This window comes from Mustela nigripes, chromosome 1, assembly GCF_022355385.1.
Source record: "Mustela nigripes isolate SB6536 chromosome 1, MUSNIG.SB6536, whole genome shotgun sequence".
NCBI classification, from domain to species: Eukaryota; Metazoa; Chordata; class Mammalia; order Carnivora; family Mustelidae; genus Mustela; species Mustela nigripes.
Window position 1 is genome coordinate 235412867 of NC_081557.1, and position 23246 is coordinate 235436112.

A 23246-nucleotide genomic window follows, 5' to 3' on the forward strand; every position below is an offset into this window, starting at 1 on the left:
TTGAGTTAAAGGAGTACTTTATATATTCCAGACATTAACCCTTTATCAGATACATGATTTGCAAGTATTTTCTCCCAATTCTTTGGATTGCCTTTCACTCTATTGTTTTTATCCTTTATAAAGGAGGTTTTTCTGTCTACACAGTTAACTTTGATGTAGTCGGACCACTTTCTCTGTTTTTTCTGTTGTTGCCTGTGCTTTTGATGTCCCATCCAAGAAATCATTGTCAATTCCAATGTCATGAAGCTTTTGTGTAAATTTTTGTGTTATATACATGCGTGAATTAAATGATACTTTTTAAGCAAAAATAACTTGCTCTAGTTCAGAATGTTGTGGAATGATATCACACTTGCTTTAAAGTAAGGGATAATTGCTTGGTGATATCGTATGTTTTAGGAGTGGCACTGAAAGTAAGCTAAATATACTAGTTTATCACCTTAACTTTATGTCTAGAGAAATGGATAAAAATTTAAGTCAGTGAGTAAAGCTGACCAGAAGGATATTGGCAACAATAAGAAAAGCAAGTCCAGCTCAGAATGGTTTGACTTGTCTTAAAAAATGGAAAGCTCATTCTTTCATTTTGTAAAGTAAAAAGAGAAAAATGTGATAGGCAGATACATAAATTTCTGTAAATTACATGATTAAGATAAAATCTAGATTATTTTTAGCTCCACTGGTTTTTGTTTGTTTGTTTGTTTTTGTTTTTGTTTTTGTTTTAAGATTTTATTTATCAGAGAGAGAGAGGGGGAGAGAGCGAGCACAGGCAGACAGAATGGCAGGCAGAGGCAGAGGGAGAAGCAGGCTCCCTGCCGAGCAAGGAACCCGATGTGGGACTCGATCCCAGCATGCTGGAATCATGACCTGAGCCGAAGGCAGCTGCTTAACCAACTGAGCCACCCAGGCGTCCCAGCTCCACTGGTTTTTATATTTTATTCAGAAAACATCCACTTTGCTTTTGTCGTGCAGCATGTTCTTAACTGCAATATTTTCCTGTTTTGATTTATAGGGCAGCCGCAATGACTCTCCGCACGGTATTATTGTCATTGCAAGCCCTTTTGGCAGCTGCAGAACCAGATGATCCACAAGATGCAGTAGTAGCAAATCAGGTAAGGTAGCTGCTTTTGAAAGACCTCCTTATATTTACCTGTGAGTCTCTACTACTGTAATGGTCTGCAGTATTAACACATGTGCGTAGTTCTATGGAACTAAATCTGGAGATGGTTTTCTTTCTTGTGGTGAGATTATTTTGCCAGATGTAATAGTGAAAACTTTATTTTTACTATATTAATTAGGTATATGATAGATGCTTTTTAAAAAAATATTAATGGAAATTTTCAGACACAATGTCAAGATTATACAGTAAAAACTGATAATCCTACCTACATCTGGATTCTGTGATTGACATTTTACTATACATGCTTTATCCTACATGTATCCATCTGTCTATCCCTCCATTTAGTGATAATCCCTCCCTGGTGAAAATTTTTTGTAATTGTATAAATTTATTTCTGTGTTATAAAAATAGAGATAAACTTGTACATATTTTACACTAGTTACAGAACAGCAGTGAACAGTCACTTGATCCTCTTTCACATTTAAGAGAACTGAAATCTGAATGCTCAAAACACTCTACTGGAACTATGGCTTTTATGTGCACAAAAAACAAAATCCCTGAGAAACCATTTAATGTTTTTTCTTCAAGTAGAACTCTCCTTGGAGGATCACAGTTCTGAGGTTCAGGTTGTAAAACATTGGCTCCTTGTTCTCCCCGACCTGATGATAATTTTAACCAGCTCCTGCTATGGCTGAAGTGGCACAGTAAAAGTTACCAAGGATCTTATTATTATTGCCAAATGGAATAAATATTTTTCAGTTCTGATCTTTCAGTTGTGATCTGATCACCAAGGCAGAGGTCAGCAAATTAGAACTAGACTAGCTATTTTTGTAAATAATGTTTTATTGGAATACAGCCACATTCATTTGTTTACCTCCCAGCCACAAGTGGCAGGGTTGAGTAGTTGCAACAAAAAACAGTATGATTAAAAGCTTGAGGTAGTTATTATCTGGTCCTGTGAGAAAGTTTACCAATCCCTATTCTAAGCCATTAGGATTTACTGAGCCTTTTTTTCACCCCTCCACCTAAAATTTTTTTCTTCTCTTGACTTCTGAGTTAACTACTCTCTTCTCATCTTGGTAGTTGTAGTTGTTTCTTCTTAGTTCCTACAATTATTTCTCTTCTTTCTCCTTTTAAATATAGTACCTTGGTTTAGACATTGTTCCTTTTATTTTCCATTACATAGTCGCTTGGATGATCATACCCAGACTGGTATTATCACCTGTCAGTTGAGAAAATGTTTAGGTTTGACCTCTCCCTGAGTGCAAGAGCCTATTCAGAACTGGATAGTTCTATATGAATGCTTCATGGCTACCTCAGTACAGCATTCCCATACTGAACATAGAAAATTAAGTCCTGCAAACTTGTCCATCCTTGCTTGATACCATCATCAGCTTAATTAAATATCTAAGCCACAAACTTGGAATTCTCTGTGCCTCCTTTTCTCTTGGTGATTCTGTTCCCAGTGTCTCTGTCATCATACTTCTCTGATTTGCCTTAGTTCACATTTTAAAAAACTTCTCAGGCACCGGGGTGGCCTAGTAGTTTAAATGTCTGCCTTTGGATCAGGTTATAATCTCAGGTCCTGGGATGGAGTCCCACAACAGCTTCTCTGTTCAGTTGGGAGTCTGCTTCTCCCTCTCACTCCCCCTCTATGCTCGCTTGTGTACGTTCTCCTTCTCTCTCTCAGATAAATAAGTAAATAAATTTAAAAAGTTAAAAATTTTTCTCAATTTAACTGCTCTGATAGCTGTGCCTTCCTTGGCCTCTTCCTCATCCTGTCTTCTACATTGTTGCCAGTGAACTTTTTAAAGTACAAATCTTACTTTGCTTTACTACTAAAAACCTATCAGAAGCTCTGCTGTCACCACTTGGAAATCCACATTCTTTAGTTTGCAGAGTCTTTACATGATTTGAACTGTCTTCAAAACCCAGCTTCATCTCATAAATTCTTACTATTCCTTGGACTTCTGCTTTCTCAAGATGGTATTCATTTCTGCTGGTCATTTCACCCAATCTGCCATTTTCCCCTGCCTGTTCCTCTTAGTAAACCTATTCCTTTCCCTTCAAAAGCTGTTCACTCCTTATTTTATATATATCTTCGTTAATACATTCTACTGTTGTTTGTGTCAGTGTGCTTAGAATTAGGGTTTTACAGGGGCACCTGGGTGGCTCAGTGGGTTAAGCCTCTGCCTTCGGCTCAGGTCATGATCCCAGGGTCCTGGGATCGAGCCCCACATCAGGCTCTCTGCTCTGCAGGGAGCCTGCTTCATCCTCTCTCTCTGCTTGCCTCTCTGCCTACTTGTGATCTCTGTCAGATAAATTAAAAAAAAATCTTTAAAAAAAAAATTAAAAAAAAAAAAAGAATTAGGGTTTTACATGCTGCATGTATGTGCTGTTCATTTGCTTTCAGTAGTCAGAGGCATGGCTTGAATCTCAGCTTTGATTTCCTGTGGAATTCTGAGCCTTAAAGGCTGAAGTTGGATTTAGAGCTTTCCTCTAGCTACTAAAACAGTTCAATAATTTGACTCACTTCCTCGTTAGGAATTAACAAGGTAGAAACTAGATATGTCATTATAATATATAATAGAAGATGATCAGTCTTAAAATAGTCAATACATGTAAAATACTTTTAAAAGAAATATTAAAGTGAATTGGACAGTTATTTTAAACTTATACTTAATTAAGTAATGTTGGTTCCAGAGTATTTAAGAATAAATTTATATCTTCTAATAAGAATGGCAAGTCTTACCTTTTAAAAGTATCATGAGTTCATAAACATCTCAAAACATGCTGTAAATTAAGATTGCATATCAAGACATCTGGCTAGCTCAGTTGGGTGGAGCACATGACTTTTAATCTTAGGGTTGTAAGTTTGAGCCCCATGACAGGTGTAGAGATTACTTAAAAATCTTTTTTTTCCTCTAAGTAGGCTCCATGCCCAGCATGGGGCCTGACCTGACAACACCGAGAGCAAGAGATGCATGCTGTACCAACTGAGCCAGCCAGGTGCCCCCCAAATAAAATCTTTTTTTAAAAAGACTTTGCACATGATATTTCCTTAAATCATTCCATACTAATACACAAAACAGCAAAAAAATAGTTGTATTTTTTTCTGAGCTGTGGTTAATACAGAAGTCAGTCACATTTGTTAGTGTCCATACAGTTTTAGAAGCAAATAATTCAGTTTGGTTGTATAATGTTTGACACGGCAGTTTTGAAACACGTCCATACCTCACTTCACGTCATATTCGCTTTCTGTTATTTGTATCTCTTGAAATTGGAGATTTAAGTTGATAAATATAATTGGTCTTTTTTTTTTTTTTTTTTCCCTTGGTCAGCACTTGTGAATCACAGCTTCAGGTCAGACTTTTTTTCTTGAGTGACCTCATTTGCAACAGAAAGTTGTTGAATCAATCACATTTTAAATATAAATTACTTTTACTTAGAAAAAGCCAGTTCTTAGGTAATTAAGTATTGAATATTGTGACTGCATTGTCATGTCTTTCAATGTTTTTCTTCATTATAGTACAAACAAAATCCTGAAATGTTCAAACAGACAGCTCGACTTTGGGCACATGTGTATGCTGGAGCACCAGTTTCTAGTCCAGAATACACCAAAAAAATAGAAAATCTATGTGCTATGGGCTTTGATAGGGTAAGTACCAAAAGGCTTGCTTATTTTGATACATTGATTGATTTAAAATTATTGCTGCAAATCCTTGGCTGACAAGAGTGGTTCAGAGATACTCTGAATCTAATTTTGTTAAACTTTATTCTGTTATTACAATCAGTGATTTTTTCTTTTCCTTTTGCTAATTCCAGTCATTGGTTTAGAAGCTTTTTATGCACTAGAAATACAAGGCAACTTAAAAAAAAAAAAAACACACACACACAAGAAGAAAACAAGGTGTGCTTTGTCAATATATAGTTAGGATTCAGTATTTTTAAAATATTTTGAGATTTGATTTTTTTGTTGTTCCCTTTTCTTCTCTACAGAATGCGGTAATAGTGGCCTTGTCTTCAAAATCATGGGATGTAGAGACTGCAACAGAATTGCTTCTGAGTAACTGAGGCATAGAGAAAGCTGCTGATATAGTCAAGCTTGCCCCTTCTTGAGGAGCATCAACATCTGTTATTTTTAGGATTCTGCATAGATTTCTTTTAAACTGGCATTCTTGCCTAATGATGTTATCTAGGCAACATTGGAGACTGAAAAAAATCCCTGCTCTGTAAATAAAGCTAATTAAACGTCTGTGTAAATTTAAAAAGGGGAAATACTTTAATTTTTTTCTTAATAGTGTAAAAATTCTTTGAGCTAAGCTAAAACCATGGAAAAAACATGCTACTTTAGTGTTTAGCAGTGTACCAAGACTAGCAAGAGTTTGCTTCAGGATTTCGTTGAATAATTAAGATAATATTTTGAGTGTGTCAGGGCCATTCAAATTGTTGGTGTTTGCATCACAGCTACCTTAACTGTTTTTAACATGGATCCTCTGTGCCTGTGAATTTACTTGCATGCTTGTACTTGACTTCTTAGAATGGGTAGCTGAAAAGACCACCATTTTAAGCATCTGAGAATTATTAAATATGAGATTTATCCAGAATTGAAGATGGTGACCTATTCAGAGCCTTTTTGTCCTTGTCAGCAGACTGGGACACCATATCTATTTTTCCCCCTCTCACCACACACAGCAAATATTCCAGTAGTAAATTTCTCTCTTTGGTGGAGAAATGTGCCTCGGGGCAGTATCCCTTGCTCCATATTTAGGTCGTAAATTTGCAATGTTTTGTTATAGTTCTTCACTCTTAACTTTCCTGTGTGAGTAATAATGTAAAAATGGAGCTGCCAATTTTGTTCCTCTTGCAAAAACAATAAATACTTGATGTTGCAGTATTCCCAAGATTCAATGAAAGAACCCAACTTAGTTTTTCAGTGAATTTGACATCTTTCTATTTTTAAACTGATGAATTTTTCTTTGAGAACTTGCAAGGATGCAATCAGCTGTTGGCAGTTTTTTAGACTAATTTTGGCTTCATAGAGGTTGCTTTAGCAGGTCCTTTCCCAGTCACTCTTGCTTGCATTTGCCCCTATTGATGCCTGAAAGCTGTGTGGTGTTTTATTGTACATACTTCAGATACACATAGGAATAGAAGTGTGTTATAAATCTAGCTTTCTTTATGATGTTTCTGATAATATGAGAATTGAAAACTTTACCTTTTCTTGTACATAGTCAGACTTTCTATTCGTATTAAAGTTACATTTCATTCTAAGTTCAAAAGTTTGAAAATTGTTAGTTTTGCAAGCTCAAACACTAATGTGACCATTTTATGAAGGCTGAAATGGATTTATGCAGGCAGTTCTATACATAGAAACACAGTTCTTATTAAAATTTCAGGACCAATGCAAAATAAGAAAAATGTAATGGAATGAAAATGAATGAAAGTAAGGCTGTATATTGGAAGTCATATTATAAAAGGTTTGCTTTCTTCAAGTGTTATTTATCCTAAATTATAATCATTAAGTGTTTGGAAAATAGTTTTGAACCATAAATTCAGTATAATTTCATTTGACTTCTCAATAATCTTAGAAGCAATAAAAGAACCATTATTAACTATATTGTAATGTTAAAGATGTGAAGGTTCTTCCAAAAACTTGTAAGGCTTTCCTAATTAATAGTAAGCTCTTGTAGTTAATATTATTGCATACTAAACACAAGTTGCTATGTTTTTTTCCCCTATATATTTGCTTAAGCATAAATTTCTTTATACAATCACCTCTTTTAATTGTTATAGTTTAGTTACTTTCTAAGATGCCAAAGGAAACAAGATTTTTTCTTTATTTATTTTAAATAGCTAAAACCTTGTACTTTTCCTTATATTTTGAAGTAAGGTTGGGATTGTGTGGAATGTGGACAGTTTTGTTCCAGTGTTGGTTAGATTTTTTTTCTTTTTTTTTTTTTTTAAGTGGAGGGTTGGCTTGGTAATACTTGGATTATTTTAAATATCAAACACATCTACCCAATTTACTATTTGCCTATATTATCAGGGTATATTTAATTGTCCTGTGGTTAGACAAAAGATAGAATAAACTCAGAGGTTACTAAGATCAAACATTACCTACTTAGCTTTTGGAGGCAGCTATACCTTTATACCTTGCCTTTGATTTTTATGCACATTAATGCCATAGGTAATCTCATCCAACTGCAATCAACATGTTCAATGCCCAGGAAATTGAAAAGTATAATATTTGGTATAAGAGGTTCTCCATAATTCATTTTTCATTTCAAAAATTTATTTACCTCATTTACATTAAATGTGATAATCCCTCTTTCCTTTCTGGTGCATTTCCCACTGTCCTCCTGTTTCTTGTTTTTTACTTCTCTACGGATAAATGCATTTCCCTAAACATAAAAACTAAGGCAATTGCTTTTTTTTCTCTGGTCTTACGGGTTTGGGAAAAGGACACTAAAACTGCAGGTCTAGAGAAAAGGTACCCTGGTGGAAATTATTTTTATAATTCTCAATTTTTTGTGATTTGTCAGTTGTAAAGACCTCAAAAATTATGGAATATATATATGTGAAAATCTTATTAGGGCAGGCAGATTTGCTAGAGGTCACTGATATTCCAGTAGGTTTTTATTATAATTGGGTCTATTTCCTGGGTATGTGCCCAACTTTTTAAAAGGACAAATACTTAGTTGTATAGTATTTCACTACAGATTACTGGATGCACGAATAGCAATTTGTCACTCAAGTAAGTATACAGTAGGTGGTATATCAATATTTGAGAACTTTGTACTAAATTAGATTCTCTGAGTTAGCTCCCCAAAATATTTGGAATTGTGACTGTGGTTTACTTAAATACATAATAACATTCAAGTATATATATGTTTGGATTCTGGGTATATTGCTTTTGAGGAGAATAATCTATGAAATGAAAGTAAGACTGACTTTTTTTTTCATTTTGGAGATATTTCACATTTGTGATTGTTGGTGGCGCTTAAAACTATGCAAAAATAATTTTTTAAAGTATCTGTAAGAAAGAATTGGCAGTTAAAATGGATATTGCTTATTTATGCACTACAGAATGCAGCATATTGTGTTACTGTTTAGGCTGCTTATCAATAAGTTTATCAATGTGAAAAGCAGATCTTGGTTATAAGTGTATGCCTGATTTGAGCTTTTAAAACTCTGCAGTAGGGGTATGATAATGTTTCCACAGTACTTGTAGCAACATGGGAAATAAAACATTTTTGTTGTTTTAAAGATTTAAGGTGGGTTCAGGCAGGGGGAAGGGTTGGAGCCAGGTATACTTTCTTGTACATAGATGGAAACAATGTTTGGATATGATAAAGGAAGCCGTCTGTTTACAGTTAACTTTCTTTCATGGACTTTTACAAAATGATATTGTATTAATCACTTTTTCTAATTCAAGAAATTTCAATTCCAGGGTACAAACCATTGGTTTAAAAAATTTGCATTTCCATTCCTTTAGTACCAGTTTAAAATAAATGCTTAACATCAGCTGTTTGCTATCACTGGGGAAGAAGGCAACTTGAAGTATTTACTGATAAATAGCCTTTTTCCCAAATGTTACTTTTCTGCAGTGTCTAACATATAATGTCACATGTTCTATTTGCACTGTTGCAATATGGATCAAAAATCTGGTGGCATAGGGATAGGGGAATGTTAGTCTCTCCCTTGTCCCTTTTATTCTGTTAACTGCTTTATTGGACTGATCTACCCTCATAAACCTGTGATCATCACCTAAATGTAAGTTGTGAATGTGTCACCTTTTGCTTGGTTACTTCAACCATGCTGCTATATATAATCAGGTGTGGCACGGTTTATCAGTTTGGTTCTAGGGGGTGAGTGAATACAAATCATTGCACTGTGCTGTTAAATGATCCTTGTGTGCTTGCTGTTACCTACTTTTTACAGGCATCATAATAAAAGCTAGACTATTTCTTTGGGGGGAAAGAGACTTATTTAATGTAATTTAAAGACTTTTCCAATAGAAAATGAAATACTATTGAAAATAATATCTATTTTTTAGCTTTCAGCAATTGATGGTGCTTTGTTGTGGTGTCTGCTGGAAGTCTACTGCCATTATAGGGATTCTCATTAACCTCACTGAGAAAGAACCTTGCTTGTTAGCTTCTCTAGATCTCTATTCTAAATAATCTGTTAGTGATGATAAATTCTGTAGGAGGGTCTATTCTGAGCCATTAACTTCCTGTAAGGGGAAAATGGGAGGGTTACCAGAAAGACCATTGAAGCAGGGTGGGCTATGGGTGGAGGGTTGGGTATTTGTCTTGAGAATTAAAAACTACGAAACACTTTTGTACACAACTGATTTTTTAAAAAATAAACACATTTTTAAAGATGTTGAATTTTTTTTCCCCCCTTACTGGGAATTCTTAAAAATAAATGCCTGCATGTTTTCCCCGAAAATGGTTTATATCTTCTTTCTGGGTATATCTTCTTTCTAGGTAGGCGGTTAAACTTCAGCATTACTTTGAGCAAGAGAAAGAAGCAAGTAGATGTGTCTTCTAGACAAAGTTCATAGTAACAAGCATATGATGATAAAAGGGATAAATTATATTGGATCTTTGAATTTTAAAATTCATTGAAACTTTAAAGTTAACTAATTTGAAAATAGAGTATTATTTGGCTAAGTTCTGGTCCAAAATTTAGAGTAATCTAGAGTGAATTGGTACTGAAAGTAATGTTTCCTGTTTTCATATATGTGCACCAATCATTCTGGAAAGGAGGGTGACTATTCCCATGGAAAAGACTTGAATTGTTTCAGAAAGTCATGCATTACTAACCTTGGATTACTCCCTGCCTCATAATTTTAAGAGGCTATATCGGTTAAGATTTGTACTAGTTTTTTCACATGGCAAAACTGATTGTTACTTTATGTCTCTAGGGCATTCATAACCAGCTTTCAGCAGACCTATGACTTTTCTGTAGCCTGGAGATGGAATTGCCCCTGACTGGAATACTAGTATGAAGTGCTCTTTTCATGGAGCAAGCTGGATCTTTACATGCTAAGTCAAGAATAACAGATGGAATTCAAGTGAGCTCTCATACCAAACCCTAGGAAAAGGATGGTCAGATTTAAAGAGTAGTAAAGTAGTAGTAAAGTGGTATATATATTTTGTTTCAATCGTCAAAGAATTAAAGATTTTCAGTAAAATAACATGAATTCTCCAATGCCTTTTAGGAGTATGTCCCACAGTAATACACTATCCATGTTTTCGTGTTGTAATGTTCATTTTGCCCCATTTAATTTCAGTAAAAAGACATTAAAGCACAACTGTATTCTAATCTTCCTATTGTAAATTACCGTTTAGTAAGATACAGAACCAAAGTCAAGAAGGCCAAGCTGTTCAGTCAGTAATAGTATTTGTAGAGCCTTTTAAAAATACACATAGGTAAAATAAGACAAATACTATAAAGCTGGACAACTTTTGAGAAACCCAAAGTATATTTTATTTCTTACAGAGTTAATATACCTAATACTTTCTCATTTACAGCATAAAAGCTTTGCTGCATGCACAGAATATGCCTAACTGGATTTAAGGGCAACTAGTAAGGCCTTTTCTTCACTCACACAACTAACATACAGCTCTTTAATTATTGTGTTTATTCCTGTCCATTTTTAATATGTGAAATATATATTCCTTTTTGTGCACATTGTTATTTGCATTATATTGCTAGATGAATGACCTTGTGTCCTGAACAATATTGAAGAACAAGAGTAATGGCATTGACATTGCACTGGTATCTTCTAATGATATTTATAGAATTGTAGAATTTTAAGGGAAAAGGGGGAGTTTCCAGGCTCGCTCTTTTTTTATATAGAAAATTAAATGACTTGGATACTTTTTTGTTTTTTGTAGGAACTCCATCATATTGTTAATTTATATGTGGCTACTAAACTTGGTAGTGTTTTAAGACATTTTAATGCTATTCTTGTTTTCCTTAAAAATAGGAAATATGAAGGGATCATTTGCAAGCATGAAAAGGAAAACCAGTTCAGGTGGGAGTAAGGTCTTCAAGGAAAGTGTACCCAAACCAGTGAAATCAATGGTATGAATTGAACAGAATGTTTTGGTAAACTATCTTCAACTGTATTTAAGGCTCCATGACTTCTGTTGAAGTTGCTTTACATGTACCAAACATACTATTTTCTGTTGTAATAATAGAACAGATAGTGTTCTTGGTTTATGGAGCCCATAGAACATGATCTTTCAAACCACAAAATCTAATTGGCTCTTAAAACCATCTTATTCCATTTGTTTTATTATTTTTATCTTAGTTTTTTATTCCATTATAGATACTTCAGTTCATAATTGAATAATGTTATACTGTGTATATGAGGTGTAGCTCCTTTCAGGTTAACTTTACTAAGATGTCATGACATAGAGGTAAAATCAAAAGGCAAAATTTTTATAAAGGAACAAATGTGGGGCACCTAGCTGGCTCAGTAGGTAGAGTATGTGTGACTCTTGATCTCGGTCAGGGTCATGAGTTCAAGCCCATTGGACATAGAGCTTACTCAGAAGAAGAAAAGAAAATTCAGTAGTCTGCTGGTTGATTTTCCTTTTTAAAAAAATGTTTTCAAATTATAAACATGCATTTTTAACAACCAGAAGCAGTGAAGGGTTCATAATGGGAAATCTGTAATCTTCCTACTGTAGTAATAATCCATTGAGAAAGTAGCTTTTAAATGTTTCTGGTTTTCCTTTTTAGGTTACCTCAGGTAACTCTGGGCTTTGTTTTCTAACACCTATGTTAATTACATTTCTATTCCATCAATTATATGTAGTATGTTTTGACTTCCTGTTTTTATCCCTAACCGTCATTTAGTATAGATGGTCCCTGACTTTTAGTGGGTTAATTTACTTTTTTTTTTTTAACCTTATGACGGTGCAAAAGCAATATGCATTTTTTTTTTTTTAAGATTTTATTTATTTGTTTGACAGAGATCACAAGTAGGCAGAGAAGCGGGCAGCAGGAGAGAAGGGGGAGGAAGCAGGCTCCCTGCTGAGCAGAGAACCAGATGCGGGGCTCAGTCCCAGGACCCTGAGATCAGGGTCCCTAGCAGAAGGCAGAGGCTTAACCCACTCAGCCAATCGGGCGCCCTAGCAATATGCATTCTTTAGAAACTATACTTTAAATTTTGAATAATGATCTTTTCCTGGTTTAGTAGTATGCAGTATGATACTCTTGTGATGCTTGGCAGTAAGACTGAGCTGTAGCTCCCAGTTAGCCACATGATATGAGGGTAAATAATGATATAGTTAGAGCCATTCTGTACATATGTAGCTATCCTGTTTTTTACTTTCAGTACAGTATTCGATAAATTACATGACGTATTCAGCACTTTATTATAAAATAGGCTAATCTGGGGCGCCTGGGAGGGTGGCTTAGTTGGTTAAGCATCTGCCTTCCACTCAGGTTGTGATCCTGGGGTAGGGATTGAGACCTGCCTCTGGCTCCCTGCCCAGCAGAAAGACGGCTTCTCCCTCTCCCTCTGCCCTTGCTTGTATGTTCTCTCTCTTGCTCACTCAAATAAAGTCTTAAAAAAATTTTAAAAATAGGCTAAGCTAAGCTGTGGTATTAGGCATATTAAGTGTATTTTCAATTTATTGATTCTTTCAGCTTACTCTTAATGGTATGTAACTCTTATAAGTTGAAGATCTACAGTGGAACTAGGTTGAGGGAGGGAGGTCACATGAATGAAAGCATTGAGAAAGTAGGGTGACTTTGGGGCCAGGATATGTATAGGTAAGCAACACCTACTCACTGGAGCAGAAATTGCTTTGGAACTGAAGTAGAGATAAGGAATAAGTAAACTGAAACAAGGAAATTATATCTAGATTGGAGTAATAATTAGAAGGAGAAGGTAAAAGGGAGAGACTGAAAGGAAGAAAGAAAAGTCAAAATGTTGTGAAAGATCAAGGCTGTAAACCTGAGGAGGGCAAGATAGGAAGGGAAAGGAGTGCAGTGTTGGAAGTCACCCATGTAGGGAGTGCAACCAAAAACCTGGGCCCTAAATGGTAATCATTTTAACGCGCTCAAGTTGCTGTTCTAACCTTCTATCCCCAACTCTCTCAACTTACCTGAGTAGGTTAATACTTTTTCACTGGGCCTTTCAGGAGCTTCTCCTCCCAGACATACTTCATTAAATTCTTTATTACTAGCCATAGGTCTTCGATGATTTTTTCGTCATCGAGCAGTTCTTTTTTTCCAATGCCTTTTTCCATTAAACTGTTAATGCTTTTATTTTCTGCTCTTTTGTGTTCTTTCTACCGCACTTAGCACACTTCACAAAGTGCTTCTTCCTGAATAGTTTGCTTCCTTAACCTTTTCCTTATTCTTTAATTCTCCCAATTTGGGTCTTGGCCTGAAAATTGTTAAAATTGGTCTGAGAATTCTGCAGCCCTTCAAATTACAGGTAACAAAAAAAATGAGGTCTTTGCTTGCCCAAAAGTAACCTGATGACTGACATTGACTGTCAGATTGAGAATTTGGGATTTCTATCCACTGTACTTTTTTTTTTTTTTTTTTTTAAAGATTTTGTTTTTTTGACACACACAGATCACAAGTAGGCAGGCGGGGGGGGTAAGCAAGCTTCCCGCTGAGCAGAGACCCCCCCCCCCCCCCGCATGCGAGGTTGGATCCCAGGACCCTGAGATCATGACCTGAGCTGAAGGTTGAGGTTTAACCCACTGTGCCACATAGGCACCCCCCCCTTTTTTTTTTAAGATTTTATTTATTTATTTGACAGAGATCACAAGTAGAGGTGGGGGAGCAGGCTCCCGGCCGAGCAGAAAGCCCGATGCGGGGCTCAATCCCAGGACACTGAGATCATGACCTGAGCTGAAGGCAGAGACAACCCACTGAGCCACCCAGGCACCCCTTCTTATTTCATTCTTAAATATGTGTGTGTGTGTGATAAAAATGTGCTCATTCAGGAAACTTTAAAAAGTCCTAAAAAAAACAAAACCCTAATCGTACTACCTCCTAGACTTTATCTGGAGTATTCTCTTTAATGTACTGTTGTATGCAACTAAACTAATCCTATATAATTGTCAATATTCGGCTTTGTAAAACTGATCATCACAGCTCTTTTAAAAAACTTTTATGTAAATATTTGAATCCTTAAAGGTAGGCCATTGAGTAAGCTTCCCATATTTTACATATCAGTTACCCTATCAGATGTATAGATTCTTTTCAGTTACACATGCTTCAGGGTCTTCTGATTAAACAGGAGTACTACAAATGCTTTAATACAGCTTCCTCCTAAATTCAACTGAAATATGACGGATTGTGAAAAATAAAATCAATAAGGTGGCCCAGTTGGCTGAGCATCTGCCTTCAGCTCAGGTCATGGGATTGAGCCCTGCATCTGGCTCCCTGCTCAGTGGGGAGTTTGCTTCTTCCTCTGCCTACTGCTCCCCTACTTGTGGCTGTCAAATAAGAAAACCTTAAAAAAAAAAAAAAAGGAGTAACCTAAGCTATACTCTATTATAACTACTCTTACCCTGGGAGGAGAATTACTCTTTTTTTCTAAATATTTTTTTAAAGATTTTATTTATTTGACAGAGGAAGATCACAAGTAGGCAGAGAAACGGCCAGAGAGGAGGAAGCAGGTTCCCCGCTGAGCAGAGAGCCTGTTGTGGGTGGGGCTCCATCCTAGGACCCTGAGATCATGACCCAAGCCCAAGGCAGAGGGTTTGACCCACTAAGCTACCGAGGCACCCCGGAAGGAGAATTACCCTTGAGAATTTAAAATAAATCTTCAGATTGAGATACCAGTTATAAATTGAAAATGAAGATCAATTAAAATTCAGTATATTTAGATAATAGATTTCCAGTTTCTAAAATGCTGGGGCACCTGGGTGGCTCAGCGGGTTAAAGCCTCTGCCTTTGGCTCAGGTCGTGATCCCAGAGTCCTGGGATCAAGCCCCACATCAGGCTCTCTGCTCCACAGGGAGCCTGCTTCCTCCTCTCTCTGCCTTCTTCTCTGCCTACTTATGATCTCTGTATGTCAAATAAATAAAATATTTTTAAAAAAATAATAAAATGCTGACAGTAAGTCTCAGGGAAAAGGAGAAAACGATCTCCCCTCCACCCCAGTACTCTCCATGCCCAGCATGGAGTCCAGTGCAGGGATTGAATTCATGACCATGAGATCCAGACCTGAGCTGAGATCAAGAGTTGAACATTTGACTGACAAGCTACCCAGGTTCCCTGGCAGGATCCTTTCCTATAGAAACTCCATGATTTCAGGAAAAAGATGTTTGTTTGTTTGTTTCAGATTTTATTTATTTATTTTGACAGATCACAAGTAGGCAGAGAGGCAGGCAGAGAGAGGAAGGGAAGCAAGCTCCCTGCTGAGCAGAGAGCCTGATGCAGAACTTGATCCCAGGACCCTGGGATCATGACCTGAGCCGAAGGCAGAGGCTTTAACCCACTGAGCCGCCCAGGTGCTGCCAGGAAAAAGATGTTCTAAGGTATTCAGACATTTGAAGGTTTTCTTTTTTTCCTTTTTTTTTTTTTTCAAAGATTTTATTCATTTATTTGACAGAGATCATAAGTAGGTAGAGAGGCAGGCAAAGAGAGAGAGGAGAGAAGCAGGCTCCCTGCCGAGCAGAGAACCCGATGCGATGTGGGGTTCAATCCCAGGATCCTGGGATCACGACCCGAGCCAAAGGCAAAGGCTTTAACCCACTGAGCCATCCAGGTGCCCCTGAAGGTTTTCTAATGAGAAAGCAGAGTACCCTACATAGTGAACCTCAAAAGTATGAACAAATTCAAGAATTACCAGATTTTTCTAAAAGGATTTTATTTATGTATTTTAGAGAGTATACAATAGTGGGGGGAGAAGAAGAGAGACAATCTCAAGCTGACTCTGCTCTCAAGCCCCACTGTGGGTCTTGATCTCAAGACCCTGAGACCATGACCTGAGCTGAAATTAAGAGTCCATCACTTAATTGACGGAGCCACTCAGGCACCCCAACAAGCACCAGATCTGTGAAAATTGCCCCAATTCTAATGACCAAGACCAAACAAGGAAATCTAAAAATACAGCTGCTTTCAAAAATAAGTTCTTATGTCCATGAGAAAAGTATGAATGCTTTAAAAAGTAGATTTTGGGGCACTTGGGTAGCTCAGTCAGTTAAGGGACTGCCTTTGGCTCAAGTCATGATTCCAGGATCCTGGGATTGAGTACCACATCAGGCTCCTTGCTCAGCAGGCACCTGCTTCTCCCTCTCCCCATGCCTCCTGCTCCCCCTGCTTGTACTCTCTGTGTCGAATAAATAAATAAAATGTTTTTTAAGTAGATTTTGTAAATTGTTTAATAATAAAGATTCAATAAAATAATAAAAATTTTATCTTTAATAAAATAAAGACTTTGTTTATTTGACAGGTCACAAGTAGGCAGAGAGCCAGGCAGAGAGAGAAGGGGGAAGCAGGCTTCCTCCTGGCTCTCTCTCTCTGCCTGCCTCTCTGCCTACTTGTGATCTCTGTCAAATAAATAAATAAATAAAATCTTAAAAAAAAAGAATTGAAGTTTAAGAAGACAATAATAAAGGGGCACCTGGGTGGCTAAGTCTTATGCATCCAGCTCTTTATTTCCACTCAGCTCAGGGTCTCGGGGTCATGAGATTGAGCCCCTTGTCAGGCTCTGAGCTCTGGGACAACTCTGCTTGAGATTTGCTGCCTTTCCCTCTGCCCCTCTCCCGGCTCTCATGCATGCAGTCTCTCTCTTTAGAAAAATAAAACTTTAGGAAAAAAGTAGGTAAAAAATTTAAAAATGTTTAAAATTAGAGGATCATTTCAGAAGGTCCAACATCTAATAGGAACTTCTTTTTTTAAAGATTTTATTTACTTATTTTAGAGATAGATAGTACGAGCTGGGGAAGGAGCTGAGGGAGAGGGAGAGAGAATCTCAAGCAGACTACATACAGAGACCGATGCAGGGCTCAGCCTCACGATCCTGAGGTCATGACCTAAGCTGAAATCTAGAGTTCGTTGCTTAACTGAGCCACGCAGACACCTCTAATAGGAACTTAAAATGGAATGAGGCAAAGTGTTAATCAGGGACATTTAAGGACACTACTCTGAGAGAGACTGTTGAGTACCCAACATAATGGAAAAAGACCCACAGTGAGGCATGTTTTGTTTTGAAAGATTAGGAGAATGAGACAGCCCAAAAAATGGAATTGGGAGTTTGGGAAATAGCTCCCTTAAGTGGGGTTAAGAATGTCAAGTTTCTCAACAGTGATATGGGAAAGTAGGTCAATGAAGTGGTGATTAGGTTTTGAATGAAAAATTTCTAAATTATGTTCCCAGCTGAGGTGTCACTGTAGGCTAAAGATAGTTTTCATATATTCAAGTCTGAAAACATTTGTGTCTTTTATTGTCTTTTTCTTGGGAAGCACCTAAATGATACACTCACCAAAATGGTGGAATAAGCCGTGCAAAAGAAAGACCTGAGATACAGGATAGGAGCTGGTTATTTCTGGAATGAGTGAAGAGAAATGCAGAATGCCAGTTGTGCAGCAGGCTTGAGCAGCCATTCCAATATATAGAAAATCCACCAGAAGATGAAATAGTCTGGAGAACATCAGCAAAATGAAAGGAACTGATAGATTTTCTAATATATTTTACCATGTGTGAAATTACATTGGAATTAATGTAAAGAATAAATTGATAATAGTGCAAAGAATAAATTGATAATAGTGGATACAGAAAGCTAATCCAAAAAATGTGGGGCACTGCAGTGGCTCAGTCAGTTGAGTGTCCGACTCATGATCTTAGTCTCCCAGGATTGGGCCCCCAGTTGGGTTCTGTGCTCAGTGGGGAGTCTGCTTCAGAATTCTCCCTCTCCCTCTGCTGCTCCCCCTGATTGCTTGCACATGCTCTCTCTCTAAAATAGTCTTCTTTTTTTTTTTTTCCCCTTAAGATTTTGGTTATTTGGGGCGCCTGGGTGGCTCAGTGGGTTAAGCCGCTGCCTTTGGCTCAGGTCATGATCTCAGGGTCATCGGGCTCTCTGCTCAGCGGGGAGCCTGCTTCCCCCCTCTCTCTGCCTTCCTCTCTGCCTGCTTGTGATCTCTCTGTCAAATAAATAAAATCTTAAAAAAAAAAAAAGATTTTGGTTATTTATTTGACAGCGAGAGAGGGAACATAAGCAGGAGGAGTGGGAGAGAGAGGGAGAAGCAGGCTTCTTGCTGAGCAGGGAGCCTGATGTGGGGCTCCATCCCAGGACGCTGGGATCATGACCTGAGCTGAAGGCAGACGCTTAATGACTGAGCCACCCAGGCACCCCTAAAATGAGTCTTAGAAAAAAGATGTAATTGTTGTAGGAAAACAAAGGTGTAAAAAACTTTCAAAGTATGCTCATTTAGCAGACAATAACCACAGTCATAATACAAACTATTTTACTAAACTTGCCGAATACTAAGGAAGAATATAAGGGGGATGGATTATATGAGAGAGCCAAGAACTTGTCTACCTTTAAAGTACGTTTTAAGTCAACAAATACAAATATAGTAGTGTAAGCATATTATTTTGAAAATATTTGTCTTTAAAGAATGAAATGGGGGGGGGCACCTGGATGGCTCAGTGGGTTAAGCCTCTGCCTTCTGCTCAGGTCATGATCTCCATGTCCTGGGATCCAGCTCCTCATGGGGCCCTCTGCTCAGCGGGGAGCCTGCTTCTCCCCAACCCCCTGCCTGCCTCTCTGCCTACTTGTGATCTCTGTCAAATAAACAAATAAAATCTTTTTAAAACTAAATAAAAAATAAGGAAATGAGAAATGTGTCAAAATATGTTGTCCTATGTGTTTTTAACAGAATTGCTGAGGTGTAATTCACATACCATACATATCATTTGCCCATTTAAAATGTACAGTTCAAGGATGCCTGAGTGGCTCAGTCGTTTAAGCTTCTGCCTTCAGCTCAGGCCATAATCCTGGGGTACTGGGATTGAAACCAACATCGGACTCCCTACCCAGCAGGGAACCTGCTTCTCCCTCTGCCTCTGCTGTTCCCCTTGCTTGTGCTTTCTTGCTCTCTCTGTCAAATAAATAAAACAATTAAAATGTACAGTTCAGTGGCTTTTAGTATAATCACAGAGTTGTACATCTTTAAGCTCAATTTTAATCATTTTCATTACTCCAAAACAAATATATGCAACCTTTACTAGTCATGTATTTTTTATCAAAAATAATCCTTTAGTAACAGTTGACTTAAAATCTATATATATTACTTTGATAAAATGAAAAATGCCAATTGTATGTATTTCAGATTATTTTCTTAATTAAGGACAATCTGCAAGAGCACAGTTGGTTTAGTCAGTGGGGCATGAGATTCTTCATTTTGGGGTTATGAGTTTGATCCCCATATTGGGTGTAAAGATTACACAGTTGGTAAAACATCTGACTCTTGGTTTCACATCAGGCTATGATCTCAGGGTCATGAGATTGAGCCCTGTGTCAGGCTCCATGCTCAACACAGAGTCTGCTTGGTACTCTCTCTCTACCCCTCCCTCCCCATGCTCATTGTGCTCGCTCTCTTCTGAAATAAATCTTTAAAGTTTTTTGTTTTGTTTTTGTTTTTTTTTAACAGAGATCACAGGCAGGGAGGCAGGCAGAGAGAGAGGTGGAAGCAGCTCCCTGCTGAGCAGAGAGTCTGATGTGGGGCTCGATCTCCGGACCCTGAGATCATAACCTGAGCCAAAGGCAGAGGCCTAACCCAGTGAGCCACCCAGGTGCCCCTCTGAAATAAATCTCAAATAAAAGTAAATTTTAAAAAGGACTATCTGCAGGTGTTGGATTTATTGCTAAAATACTTTCCTATGATCTTGTACTAATATTACCACTAACATCCACGAAAGGATCACCCCACTCTTTATGAAATGTAAGCATTTTAAAAATACTACTGTTGGAGCACCTGGGTGGCTCAGCGGATTAAGCCTCTGCCTTCGGCTCAGGTCATGATCTCAGGGTCCTGGGATTGAGCTGAAAGTCAGGCTCTCTGCTCAGCGGGGAGCCTGCTTCCCCCTCTCCCTCTGCCTGCCTCTCTGTCTACTTGTGATCTCTCTCTGTCAAGTAAATAAAATCTTAAAAAAAAAAAAAATACTACTGTTTATCCCTCTCCTTCTGCCTATCTTTCTCTATGTCAAATAAATCTTGAAAAAAAAATACTGTGAAGGTACAAGTAATGTGGGTTTGTTTTAAGAAATACTGTGGTTGGGCATTATTTCAAGTGTTAATTTACATTGGTATTCCTCTCTTTTTAGCTCCCTTGTTCACTTGAATTTTGAAGTCTTGATTTTTTCTTAAAAGTTAAGATACTGAGGCGCCTGGGTGGCTCAGTGGGTTAAAGCCTCTACCTTAGACTCAGGTCATGATCCCAGGGTCCTGGGATCGAGCCCCACATCGGGCTCTCTGCTCTGCAGGGAACCTGCTTCCTCCTCTTTCTCTCTCTCTGCCTGCCTCTCTGCCTACTTGTGATCTCTGTCAAACAAATAAATAAAATCTTAAAAAAAAAATTTAAGATACTGGGGCACCTGGGTAGCTCAGTGGGTTAAGCCTCTGCCTTCAGCTCTAGTCATGGTCTCAGGGTCCTGGGATCGAGCCCCGAATCGGCTCTCTGCTCAGCAGGGAGCCTGTTTCCCTTTCTCTCTCTGTGCCTGTTTCTCTGCCTACTTGTGATCTTGTCTGTCAAATAAATAAAATCTTTTTTAAAAAATTAAAATACTTCTTTAAGAATAATAACATTTTTTTTTTTAAGCAGAATGGGAGTTAGTATTGGGTTTTTACTTTTATCAGATGGTATTTTGTTTACTTTTTAAAGATTTATTTGTCAGAGAATGCACAAGCAGGGGGAGCGGGATGTAGAGGGAGAAGCAGGCTCCTTGTTGAGAAAGGGGCCCAATGTAGGACGCATCCCAGGACCCTAGCATCATGACCTGAACCGAAGGCAGAAGTTTAACAACCGACAGCCACCCAGACGTCCTCAGGTAGCATTTTAGATACTATGTATTATCTCACTGAATACTTCAAAACAAATTGAGTACTTTTTAAATGCTCTTTATTTTACAATTGAAGAAACAGGATGAGTAGCTGACAAGGACTCAATGGATAGTAACCCAACCAAATCAGATACCATACTTAGTCCTATGTTCGTATTTTATCATCCTGTTAAGAGATACCTTAGTTACTTTCAAAACTAAATATCTGGGGCGCCTGGGTGGCTCAGTGGGTTAAGCCACTGCCTTCGGCTCAGGTCATGATCTCAGGGTCTTGGGATTGAGTCCTGCATCGGGCTCTCTGCTCAGCAGGGAGCTTGCTTCCCTTCCTCTCTCTCTGCCTGCCTCTCTGTCTACTTATGATCTCTTTCTGTCAAATAAATAAATAAATGAAAATCTTAAAAAAAAAAAACAACTAAATATCTGATTTCTCTTTTTAGCATTTCAGTGCTGACTTCTGATTAGAGCTAAAATGGATTGGCATATTTATCCTTCATTTCTCCTCAAAGACCACATTTAAAGGAATACAAGAGGGGTTGCCTGGGTGGCTCAGTTGTTAAGCATCTGCCTTTGGCTCAAGTCATGATGCCGGGTTTCTGGAATCAAGCCCCGTATCAGGCTGTCTGCCTACCAGGGAGTCTGCTTTTCCCTCTATCCTCTCCCTCTCTATCAAACAAATAGAATCTTCAAAAAAAATAAAGGATTACATGGTAATTATACATATAAACAGATAACAATGAAGAAAATAAGATAGACTCAACAGTGGATAAAGCAAAATCCTGCAAAGTAGGAACCAATGAGTGTGAAGTAATACTACATATGGGAAAAGCCACAGCTTAGCTAGAATGGAGAGAGCTTTGAACTATGGAGGAAGATGGACCTTGAAGGAACAAGGTATTGTGTGAAGATATAAGTTGGATAAAGGCTTTAAATGGGGATTAAATGAAAATGAGGATATATAACTTATTTAAAGATTTTATTTATTTAACAGAGATCACAAGTAGGTTTCGACGCTGGCAGAGAGAAAGAAGAGGAAGAAGGCTCCCCGCGGAACACAGAGCCCGATGTGGGGCCAGATCCCAGAACCCTGGGATCATGACCCAAGCCAAAGGGAGACACTGAACCCCCATGCCACCCAGGCGTCCCAATTATCTTTTTTTTTTTTTTTTTTTTGATTTAAACTTTACTTAGTTAACATTACTTTTTTTTTTTAACTTAAGAGAAGGAGCATGAGCTGGGCAGGGACAGTGAGGCAGAAGGAATGGGAGAAGCAAGCTCTCCACTGAGCAGGGAGCCCAATGTGGGGTTTGATCACCCAACATGGGATTTGAACTCAAAACCTTAAGATCAAGAGTCACATGCTCTTCTGACTGAGCCAGGTGCCCCTGCCCAGAATGATTATCTTGTTTAGTTTCTTTTTCTTTCTTTCTTTTTTTTTTTTTTTTAAGATTTTATTTGAGACAGCACAGAGGAAGAGTAAGGGGGAGAAATAGAGTTGCTACAGGGCAGAGACCCTGATACGGGGCTCAGTCCCAGGACCCCAAGATCAGGATCTGCACTGAAGGTAAATGCTCAACTGGCTAAATCACTCAGGTGCCCCCTGAAAGATTATCTTAAAGGAAAAACCTGGCAGGATGCCTGGGTGGCTCAATCATTAAGCATCTGCCTTTGGCTCAGGTCATGATGTCAGGGTCCTGGGATCAAGCCCTGTATCAAACTCCCTGCTCAGCAGGAAGCCTGCTTCTCCCTCTCCTACTCCCCCAGCTTGTGTTCCTTCTTTCCCTGTGTCTCTCTCTGTCAAATAAATTTCAAAACAAAACAAAAAACTCCTTTAAAAAAAAAAAAAAAGGAAAAGCCTGACAGTCCATAACTACAGTCAAGGTACTCTTATTTTTTTTTTTAAGATTTTATTTATTTGTCAGAGAGAGAGGGAAAGAGAGCGAGCACAGGCAGACAGAATGGCAGGCAGAGGCAGAGGGAGAAGCAGGCTCCCTGCTGAGCAAGGAGCCCGATGTGGGACTCAATCCCAGGATGCTGGGATCATGACCTGAGCCAAAGGCAGCTGCTTAACCAC

The 23246-nt window shown here is 38.0% G+C and overlaps 1 protein-coding gene across 1 annotated transcript in view; it reads left to right on the forward strand.

Moving 5' to 3' along the window:
• The window catches only part of UBE2K (ubiquitin conjugating enzyme E2 K), a 74948-nt gene extending 65368 nt beyond the window's left edge, over positions 1 to 9580 (forward strand). Inside the window, exons 5-7 of the mRNA XM_059382755.1 lie at positions 1007 to 1106; positions 4644 to 4772; positions 5114 to 9580. Coding sequence (XP_059238738.1) covers positions 1007 to 1106; positions 4644 to 4772; positions 5114 to 5188 — 304 coding nt within the window. The 3' untranslated portion in view covers positions 5189 to 9580. The remainder of the gene's footprint in view (positions 1 to 1006; positions 1107 to 4643; positions 4773 to 5113) is intronic.
• Positions 9581 to 23246: the final 13666 nt, after the last annotated feature.